This window comes from Pelecanus crispus, chromosome 15, assembly GCF_030463565.1.
Source record: "Pelecanus crispus isolate bPelCri1 chromosome 15, bPelCri1.pri, whole genome shotgun sequence".
NCBI classification, from domain to species: domain Eukaryota; kingdom Metazoa; phylum Chordata; class Aves; order Pelecaniformes; family Pelecanidae; genus Pelecanus; species Pelecanus crispus.
The window spans coordinates 4154968-4166241 of NC_134657.1; the positions used below are offsets into that span (position 1 = coordinate 4154968).

General features: G+C 44.3%; 1 protein-coding gene across 1 annotated transcript; it reads right to left on the reverse strand.

Moving 5' to 3' along the window:
- Window positions 1-448: 448 nt before the first annotated feature.
- Window positions 449-11264, reverse strand: MIIP (migration and invasion inhibitory protein). Its single transcript, XM_075721478.1, has 10 exons — window positions 11237-11264; window positions 5846-6033; window positions 4805-5296; window positions 4060-4162; window positions 3476-3587; window positions 3209-3273; window positions 2669-2798; window positions 2191-2287; window positions 1259-1366; window positions 449-953 (listed from the first exon to the last, which is right to left on the reverse strand). Exons 2-10 carry the CDS (start codon window positions 6014-6016, stop codon window positions 789-791), a joined length of 1443 nt encoding a protein of 480 aa, XP_075577593.1. The 5' UTR covers window positions 6017-6033; window positions 11237-11264; the 3' UTR covers window positions 449-788.
- Between the last annotated feature and the right edge of the window lie 10 nt (window positions 11265-11274).

Sequence of the window (11274 nt, forward strand, 5' to 3'; positions counted from 1 at the left end):
GTTTTATTGGTTTTAGACAAGGAAAGTAAGATCAGTCTATAAAGTTCAAACAAATCACACTATATAATATATTTTGTTTTGGTACAATTTTAAAACTCAAAAATGTTTTTTGGTGTATCTCCAAAAAACTTGGAAAAGCAGAGGCAAGCATAATTTGCAAACATTTTAAGGCATTATCTAGCTTTTTGATTAATAAAACCTCATTTTACTTTAACATGCTTTTTCACATTCATTATTACTCTGATATAATGCACCCTGTAGCTACAGACATTGCACTGAAAATAAACTGGATTTTTTTTGTTTTAACTAAATTATTGAGTAACTCAAGTTTAAGGCACTAGCAAATTATGTGTCATGTTTCAAACATTTGGAAGTGAACATATTTGTACGCATTCTACTAAACCAGGCCATTCATGGGCCAATTCCTCACCCTGGCATTCAGAGTTAACATTACACTTCTGGTTTACTTAGGTGAGGTGGCAGATGAACTCTGTTGCTACAGCTGTCCTAGTGATAACAGTACTAGTTAGTCATCCTGTACACATCGCTTTATCCAGCCCTCGGTAGGAAAGCTCATGCATCTGCTTAGCAGTAGCTGCAAAAGGCAAAAAAGAAAAGTGGAAAAACAGATATGAGAGTTTGTACATTCAGCTATGCGTATTGGTTGCTCACATATACGCACGACCGTGAAAACTAGGAAAAATCTGTTCAAAGATTTATTTTTATCCAAATAGAGTTGTTTCCACACCCTGCACCCATCCCTTCCCCAGGGCAACCAAATCAGTGGTTCACAGAGTTGAGGCAGTCGGATTTAAATGTGGAGCTTCTCTGTAGTCTCCAGGTTTGTTTTGCTCCCTCTGCTGAGAGGCACTGCTACACCCGAAGTGTGTCGAGTGGGTCAGGTTCAGAAGCTGGTCAGTTCTGGTTCGTCCTGACACTCTGGACACCGAGTTCTGGAATCCAAATGAAGAGGATATTAATCAAAGAATGCTGAGGTGACTTCTCCCATTTTGAAGATTGGTGAGCTGAATAGGCTTTTGCCTGTTATCCACCTCCATTTGCTTTTTTGTGTCTGTGCACACTAGTTTACACAGCAGTGGAAGGAAAATGTTTCCCTCTGGAGATGAGGAGATAATCTTCCAGGCATTTTTGTTTGCTCAGCCACCAATGATTATCATACCCTTTAGAGAGATGGGATTGCAGTTCCCACCTGTGCAATTCACAGCATCTCCAGGGACTCTTAACAGGCTATTCTTACCAGGTGAGGATGGGGAGAAGTCTTCTCTTCCAGTGAAGCTCGCAGATCCAAACTGCTGAGCGTGGGGTTGCTGGAAGGGATGGTGTTTTCCCAGCCAGCCAGACAATGCTGTGAAAAGAGATGGGAATGCTGCATAAGAGTGCTTTACCCTTTTTAATCTATTGTGGCCTGTTAGTTCTAACTAATAACTTCTGCACAGGGAGGTTTTAGCAGGTAACTAATTAATTTTTAAGGTGTTTTATATGACTAACAGGAAAGAGAAGAAATCTCTAACAAAGCAAAACTGCATAGCTGTCCCCTCTTCCACCTTTCACTGGCTAATTATTTCTGAAACAATATCCTGCTTTGTGAACTCAAGCACCCGACCTCTCTGAACCTGTCTCAATTGACTCATCCAGTTCCCTAAACCTCAAAACCAAACCTCTTCCCTGGAAATCTCTAGGTCTGATTAGTAACACTGCACGCAGCATTGCATAGTGGCTGGAATACAGGACCAAGTCCGCAAACACAGTTTTGAATCCAACCTTGCCACTACTGATTTTGCCAGGCCCCTATACACCGTGAATACTTCACAGAAGCTTGTCTTTTAGACTAACATCTATGGAAAGAAATACAGGCACTCTTAGGTATGGTTCAGCATGTTAAAGGTCAATGCCTGAATCATGCCCCAGAAGTATATAGCTTCATATGGTACTTTATTTTTCTCAGTGTAAAGCATCTGGAGATATGTCACATATTTTATGCCAGTTACACAAAGGTATGAACTCAAAAGCACACACCAATGGCTTTTCTCGCCATCTCAGTGACACAGATCAGAAATTTTAGTGGAAACCCTGCCAGGGCATGAGTCCCAGATCCTCTTTCTTTCTTGTGCTGTAACAATGCCCAGCCTAGGCTGTGCCACCAATGTCAGCAAGATGACAGCAACTTACCGAAGGTAATGCTAGATTGTCTGCCGGTTCAAAGCTCTTCCTGCGATGGGCTTTGTATTTGTAGGCAGGCATAAGGGTAGCCCTGGGAATGCTGACCCTGCAACCACACAAGGGAAGTAATTGCCTACACCTTCCACAAAGCAGAGGAAATCTGCATGCCTTCCCCACTCAGAATCCAAGGGTCTAATCCCAAAGTGAACCAAGCGAAAGTTTTGGATGAGGGCATTAGACACTTAACATGTACATTCAGATTATAGACCAAATTCAGATAAAACACGCATTTCTCACTGACTTCAAGACTGTTTCTGCTTACGGAAAAGATCAGTAAGGAGTTTTTAAGCAAGAGATATCTCTGCCTTGAGAACAGCAACTTTCTACAGAGCTATTTTGACGCTCTTTTCTCCCTCACATGATCAGCTTTTTCGTCCCCGTTATTTCCTTCAGTTCTGCATATTACAAAGCAATAACTCTTAACTACCTGACACAGGCTGGCTCTTCCAGTACCTCTGGGGGCTGGTGAGTATGTGGGATCTTACACACGGGACAGGCAGATTCTGAATCCACAGGGACAGTGAAGAGACGCTGGTTTAATCGATAACAGTAAACACCTGCCACAGAGTAACGAAAAATCATCCTATTTCTGGTTTGTCAGAAGGTTCCTCAACCTAGTCAACAAAGCTGTGTTCTACCACAGTGCCACACAAGCATTCTATAGAAAGAGCTGCTTTTCCTGTCCCCGGATAAGTTCCTAAAAAGCAAAACCAAAACTTCAACCTCCTCAACTTAAAACATTAGCCAATTACAAGAAACCCTGACAAAGTAAAATGACACTGATTGAGAGCGGATCCCTAGAAGACTAGGAATAGGAATAGGAAGTTGAATCTGGTTTAGAAGCTGCAGCTAAAAAACCCCACATTCTTCCTTGTCTGGCACGATATGGGGGTCTCTCAGAATGACAGGCAAAGACTGCTCAGTTGTTTGTTCACAGAAATTGGATTAGGAAGAAATCTGATCTTACACTTATGGGAACTCATTATCAAATCTTGTTCTTGTTCAGGAACTGTGTAATCCAGAGCCTTGAGCCTAAAGAAACACGCAAACAAATCAGTTAGTGAAGCGGGGGCAAGCCCTCTGAATAGCCCCACCTTTTCCAAACACACATTTCTGATTGGGAGGTAAAGGCCTACAAAGCCAGCCTTACACTTTCCCACTCCAGTCAGACTATACTGCTCATGACTCTAAAGGGATACATTGCTGCTTCGGCCCTTGCCCCATACCCACTTACTCCAGGTGCTGCTCATGAATACACGCTTCTTTGTTGGCCTGTCGGAACTCATGCAGCTCAGCAAAGTATTGATCAGATTTTTCTGCTACTGAAGAGTTTACATCTAGCAGCCCTGAGAACACCAAGGAAAGAGAAAAGTTCAAGGATTTACCAAATTTGGGAAAGCACCAAAGCAAGCCTTATGCAAAACAGTCAAAACAACCAAAGGTCTGAAGCACCACAGTGGATCATGAGAAGGGCATGCTGCCATCATGTCAAGCCAGAGGTTTACTGCGTGGTTTGAGTCCCTTATTGCATTCATTTATTTTGGTTATTTGGTACCCTCTGACCCCGTTCAGCTTTGCAATTTGCTGCCTGGATTCCCACACCACTGCCACTTCACCATTCCAGGGAAGCACAGGTCACCTCTGGCCTGGACAGGGAATGGCTTCTGACAAAACTGCAGCTCCTCTGCAGAGACCTGCTTCATGGGCTCTAGGTCTGCAGTTCTGTCACACCTCAACTTAAAGGGGTTGTAAACTGTGTTTTAACTCTTCATATTACCACATCATGCTTGAGAGCTTTGCTTTAGGTTTAGGATTCACCTGCAATCCAGTCATAGCCCAGGAAAGGACGCACGGACCAACGGCTCACAGGTATGGTATATTCTTCAGGGTCAGACTGAAAAGTCACACGACCAGCTTCCTTCTGAGAAAAAAACAATTCATAAAGACTTCCTATACATCTAGCAGGACATTCAAAGGCACAGCTTAGGAGATAGCTGGCAGCTGTTCAAGTGGGACAGCTGTGGCTTAGTTTGAGGCTGGATTCTATCTACACCCCTACCAGTAATTTGCTCATCAGCTCTTTGTCTTCTCAATTCATAAAACAGAAAGAGGAGGCAGGGGACTTGCCCAGGCTAAGGCAGTATTTTTCAGGGCTTTAAACAAAATGCTGACTTCCCTGCATCACACACCCCCAAACCTCAGGCCACCCCTGCGGCCTTGGAGGATGATCATGTCAATAGCCTGCCCTTCACACTTAAGGAAACAAGCTATGCAGCAGCAGCACTGCACCAGGCTGTTCTCCCCGAGCATCTGAATCACACATGCAAATGACAAGGAGCCTTACAGTGAAGTGCTACAGTTTTTGGGTCTTTGGTTCAAGGGCTAAGGAAAGCAGGAGCTGAAGAACCTGCCAACAGCCCTTGGCTGCCAAGGCTGGGAACAGGTCTGACCCCAACTTCCAGTTTACACAGTGGGAACACAGCAAGTAATGTTCTCCTGGCCCTTTCTCCCCATCCTTCTATTGACTTATGAAAATAAGCAAAGCATTGGTTTCACCATTTACCTTCAACACTTTAGACTGAGATGTCAGCAAGATTGATTTATGGGTTATGGGCTCTCTATGGACCACAGGCTGCCTGCTGGTCTCTTCACTTTGTATGCTGCTCAGTGATGGGTCCAGATGACCCTTAAGCTGTTTTTTCTCAGGGAAACCATGTAGCAGAGCGGACTGTTTTCTGTTCTCTCCATGTCCCAGAAGGAAGGATTCTTTCTCTGGACTTCCTTGAGCATGGCTATCCCTATCCTCTCCAGAGGTTTCTCTGCCACACGTAATTATTGCAGACACTGGCACAACATTCTTCTCTTTCCCAGGAAAGCTGGAATCCAAACCTACTGCTTCCTGAATCTTTGCTTGTTGTTGCTGTACCCCTCTGTCACTGCTGCTGTGTTTAAGAGATGAACAGTGGGTTGCTCTGGCTGCGTAAACTCTGGGTTCCACAGACACCAACATCGCAGCGTCAGCTGTAGACTTCGCAGCATCAACCCGATTTTCCTTCTGTAAGGACAGAGACTCTCATACCACATGGCATCATTCAGATTACAAATAGCTTTCATTAGGACATTTCACTCAGTAAGAGAAAATCAACGTCTCATTCTAGTCTGCTCACCCCTTTCAATTCCTGTGGGGAAAAAAGCAAAATCCTTATATTATTCATGAGACATTATTAAGTGTTTGGAGAAGATAAGAAAGGGGTCCACTTCCAACTAAATGCAGCTTTTCCTAACTTGAGGAACTGCTAAACTTTTACCCTTTGTGCTTAGAAGAAATAAAAGGATTACGTTCCAGTGTTCATTCCTATCTTAGATTACATTTCTTAGACAGGAAGTGATCTCTGAACCCTTTGCAAGGAGAACATATTTGAGACCACAGGATAAACAATAAACAAAAGTCTAGCTGCTTTTCTAACAGACTCCATGTTCCACTTTCTACTAGCTCCTCCATGTCCATACATCTCCTTTACCACACCACTCCATAGGCAGAACTATGCCTGCCATACAAGGCCCATTTGCCTCCCAGCACTTCCAGCACAGACACAACACATACCCCTCTCTTGGGCAAGGGGACAGATCTTTCAGTAGCTGTTCTATTACGAAGAGATGCTGGAAAGAGTGGCTTGATGGGAAGTCTTTTTCTGATCTCTTCCTGCTTCATTCTTAGCCTTTGTAGAAGATCCTGGTTGGCCTGACGCAGCCTCTGCAGGTGCTCTAACTCCATCCTATGAAAACATTTTCCTGTAAAGCCAGAGGAAGGGTGAACTACATAAATGAAAGCATTAAGCGAAGAAGCAGACTCAGGAGAAACCACTGTCAGGGGACTTTTCATAAAAACCACTTACAGCTGTTGGAACGCTGGGGGTGTTGACCATTGCTCCTGAGAAATCTGCCAGTCTCAAAACTCTTTACGCTACGAACTAGCACCACCACATACTTCTCTCCCCTCAGATGTACTATCAAATATTTTGCACCCAGAAACTGGTAGCTGACTGAATGGAGCCAAGACACTCTTACAGAGGAAACAGTAAACGTGAAAAAAGTCTCATCAAAAAGCCAAACAAGAGACATTTGATTCAGAGGCTGATATTTAGGACAACCTTATGTAATTCTGCTTTAATGTTCTATTTAAGCATCAAAATATATATTGTGATACCACCAGGATGCTCATAAAGTTCAAAATATGAATAATGAATATAAATGTATTTACTACATCCAAAAGAACTATTGAGTCAAAACTGTTCTCCATGTTCCCCAGGCAGGAACACTCCAAAAGGCTTGATTATGACTCAGGACCAGGGCTCGGACAATTCCAGTCCCACATCTTAATCACTAAGGGTTACTGCCCTTCTATTAGAAGGGGGGGGGGGGGGTAAATAAATAAATAAAAAGATAAATAAATAAAGCTTAGTTTGACTGGAAGGTTGTCACACTCTTCAACATGTTTACAACATCACAAGCTCCTCTAAATTTGCAGAAAGTGTGATTTTTTTAAAATAAAACAAACTCTAAACCCAAACCCCCACATTGCTTTTGGCTAGAGTGATCAATTACGTTCTCAAGTAAAACTACGTGTTTCTCTAGGACCTTTTGTTTTGAAGGATCCCTAAACCCTTCTCCAAAGCTCATCTGATTTTTTTCTTCTGTCTGCTACCTTGGCAACTAGACGCGAGGAATCAAACGCATACGTTGTACAACAGCACTGGGAGGAACCGAGAGCAGTGCTAACAATCAAAAAACTACAACATATCTTTTTGTTACAAGTAGTAAGCGAGAGGTGCGCTACTGGACATAAAATAGAAATACTGGTCTTGAGGCACTAAATTTGACATCGATCCAACAAAACAACAGTTCTCACAACATTCACAGGATAAAGCTGAGAGCATCCTCTCATCATTGCTCATCGGAAAGCAAATACTCCAAAAATAACATTAGTCAAGGGACTTTCTGGAAGGGTTTTACCAGATGAGATCCACTCTTAGCATAATCTACAAGAAGCTGTTACTCCTTCACGCTCAACCCCAGCGGCTCAAGCTCATGAAACTGCTTTAGTCGAATCCTTTGCGAAAAGGAGCTTAGCTTCTCGGGGTTAAAAAATATAAATACCGATTGCCTCGGGAAGCAGTACTCTTCCACTCTGCAAGAAAGCCGTGCAGCACCTAGGCAGAGCTTGCCAGAGCTCGTTCCTGCGCAGACACGCTGCTGCGGCCCTCGCACGCCCGTGAGGAAGGGCAGACGGCCCCGGGCAGAGGAGTTGCCCCTGCCCCTCCGCGAGGCGAGGCGAGGCGAGCCCTCGCCCGGAGCACGGCCTGCGGAGCCCTGCCCCTGCGGGCGAGCCCGGCCAGGCCGAGCGGCTGCAGGGCCGCGGACCTTCCCCCACGCTCCCCTCCCGCCGACTCCGCATCTGCAGGCCCACCTGCGCCGCCCCCCACCGCCGGGTCGCCAGGCGATCCCGCTGCCGGGGGATCCCCGCCCTCGCTCCAGCCGCCGCCGGGATCCCCCAGGGCGGCCCCGGCCCCGCCGCTCCCGCAGCCCAGCGGCCACCGCCGCGGCTGGGCCCGCCCCGCGGCTCCCGGCATGCCCGGGCCGCCGCCGCCCCCCCCCCCGGGAGCTACCGCGGAGCCGCCGCCGGCAGCGGGCCCGGGCCCTGGGGCTCAGCAACCGCCCGCAGCGCGCTGCCCGCGGCCCCCGGCAGCGGAGCCCTCTGAAACGCACGGCTGCAAATCTGCCTTCTCTTCTAATGCACGCGTGCGATCTATCAGCAAAGACCGATTCGCGGCAACTTCAGCCTATTAGCGTGGTAGCTGCCGACCGTCACTTCCTACAATATGCTCAAGAAATCACCGATTCAAACCGACATTTTTAGTATACAAGAAGCAATCTCTCAAACCTGCTAGCGCATAATTCAGTATCATTGGGCTCCCTGTTAATTTTCACACTAAGGCGGCAGTTCCCAGTCACTGCTGTCAAACGTGCAATCTACTACAACACGGTAGCGCACCATCATCTGAATATATTATACTTACACGTGAAGACTTTGTATCACGACATGCAGAACACATCAGAAATGTTTTTCCAATTCATTTTTATTTTGGTTTCCATTGTTTACAGCATTGATACAGGAATAATTCATGCAAACTTATCACCTTAAATACAGCAGAGAGAAAACTCACTGGTAAGAGTATTTCGAAGAGCTCCATCAACGTAACACAATAAGAAAATTAAGTAGCAGCAATAAGATAAAGTGCATTTAGCTGACCTTCTTTAATAAGAGTTTGGGGAAGATTGGTTTTGGAATTACGTGTTCTAAGGATTAGTTTATCATTCTTTATGAAAGCAGAACAGCACAGCCTCCTTGCTGATAGTGTTCATTCCTCCACCACTCTGAATTAAAGAAGTACAGCTATATCTTGTTTAAGAGGAATCCAGCTCATAGGCCTTTCTGTTAAAAGCTTGATTCTCGATCACTCGGGCTTCTAGGGACAAGGGTTACACACATACTTAAAAAGTCTTCTCTCCCATGTTAGCAGTTTTGCTTCTTAAAAAATTCAGGTGGTTCTTTCCCCCATTCTATAGGTTAGGTTTCGGCACTACAGTAAGAATGCCTACATCACCAAAATCTGAACAGTGTCAGAAACACACATTGGCAAGACATCAGATTCTAAGAACCCATCAGTCTCTTTTCCCTTTACAGATCAGACACTGGCTTAAAGATCAGATCATTTATCAAATTTCCCCTAAAGGCCTGCTGAAGAGATGCTAACAGCATCCGTCTTCAAAAGCAAGGTCAGCATTTCAGGTAGCCTAGAGCTGCTGAGCAGTAGTATGTCATCACCTCCCTCCACCTGGAACTGACAATTTCCTGGTGTAGTAGGGATGTACTTAGTATTTTAACTCAATAGCATAGTCTATTATAAAGGTGTATGTGATAGCTTGAGAGACTAGAGATCCAAATTTATTCACCTAATACCTGCAGCAGACCAACAGCGGATGACTCCACTTACTCTGGTATACTTCACCACAAGCCTAGAGGACATGTTTCCAGAGGCAAGGACTCCAACTTCTTTCCTACTCATTCCTAGATCCGATCCAAGCCATACTTACGTCTTGGTGGTTGCCTGAGGAAACCAACCAAGGCCAGTGAAAGTGGCTTTTCAGTTTGGGTTGGAATCAAAGCTGTCTATTGGAAGTGAAAGGTTTGTTTGCTTCCTGCATTCCCGGGATGTAACAAGAGTCTCACTGCCAGCTCCTACATGATCAAGATACTTCAAGTCTTACTGCAAATCTTAGAACAGCCTAAAATACTTACTGACATTTCACTACTTTCACTTCCTCAAGTATTAGGCAGCTTCTTTCTGGAACTTTTGCGACACATGGAACAGGAGACTTGTCACAGGCACGTATATTCACACCTGAGCGCGAACAAGAAATCTTAAGGCTAGCTGATACCATTTTCAAGTGAAAAGTCTTATTGTCAGTAAGAAAAAAAAAGAAACACTCTTATTAGTTCTCAATTCAGCTGGGACCTGCTCAAAGATAGCCCATATTGTCTAAAGTCTGATGCTGAACAGATTTAGGTTGTCACTAACCTCAGAACTACAGGACCTGATTACGGATTCGTCAGACATTTTGCAGGGAACAGAAAGGTTATGCCCTACACATGGCAAAATACTGACCCACTGAGTGGAAAAGAAACTTTGCAACATAGGAACCTAATCCTGGTACTACTGAAATCAGTGGGAATTTCTCCTCTATCAATTCCAGCAGGAAGAGACTCAGGTCCTTACAATTCCCAAATCTTCTACTCCAAATTCAAAGCTGCTTCAGGGCCAAACTCAAAGATTAATTTGACCTATTTTTCAAATAAAGAACATCTTTAAAAATTAAGTTGCCTTAACCCATTCTTGCCCTGGCATGAAATACAAGGGACATGTCTCCCCCTCGCCCCAGAAGAGCTGCACTTGCCAGCTCATTCTCATACTTCTAACAGAAGATAAATGACATCAAATCATATTACTGCATGGGAACTCTACATGAAGCAAAATCTCTTACAGCTTGTAATCCATGTGCTGTTCTTGTGGCCAAATAGCAGTAATGGAATTCTGAAGGCCTGCTTCCAGAAATAGAGCTGTGCATTTCCAAAAAAACCCCCACATTCATCAACTTATAAAGCAGTGTGTTACATTCTGTCAACTGGCTTTTCTTTCTTATTTTTCTTCCTCAACAAGCTGCCAGAGTATCAGCACTACCTCCTTCACAGGAGCTAGTTACGCCTTTGCAAACTATTTGTCCATGATGTGAAATGGGCCAGACTGCTAGAGAGCTCTTAAGAGGAAGAAATTAACTCCTAAGACAATAAGCTTACCAAAGCAAAATCTTAGTCCTTCTTGCTCTGGAAGAGAACTGGGTTTTGTTCATAGCTTTACACATACTGACAGTAATAAACCTTTCTATGAAGGGACACGGTGATTCTCTGTCATGTTCTATAATGGAATAGTAACCTAGGAGATAGGCCTGCACGGGCTATAAATGCATTGTGAAACCATCATTACGTCTGTGTGCATGGGACCTGTGTTTAGACAAACAGCTGCTTGTCACACATACATAAACTTGGGGCCTTGGAAGTCAGAAGTTCTATCTTCATGTAGTAAAATGAATGACTCCATAAAGACATGTCAGAATAACTTTTAACCTGATAAACATTTGTTTGCTTTAAATTTGTTACTGTACTTGATTTTGCTTTAAAAAGCCCCCTCTAAATGTATGAAGCCCACATTCCTTCTGAAGTAGCCTGGTCTCACAAGAAGGAAAAAGAAGAGTTATAAACAGCTAGTGTTTAGAGGTGGGACACAAAACGGGGAAGCAGAATCCTATTGTTCACACAGCAACTGGAAACATAGCAATAGGCTTTTGCTTATTCCCTTTAGGGAATTCCATCACCCACCACATTCTCTGCAGTGATTAAGAGAGCACTGAAGGGAA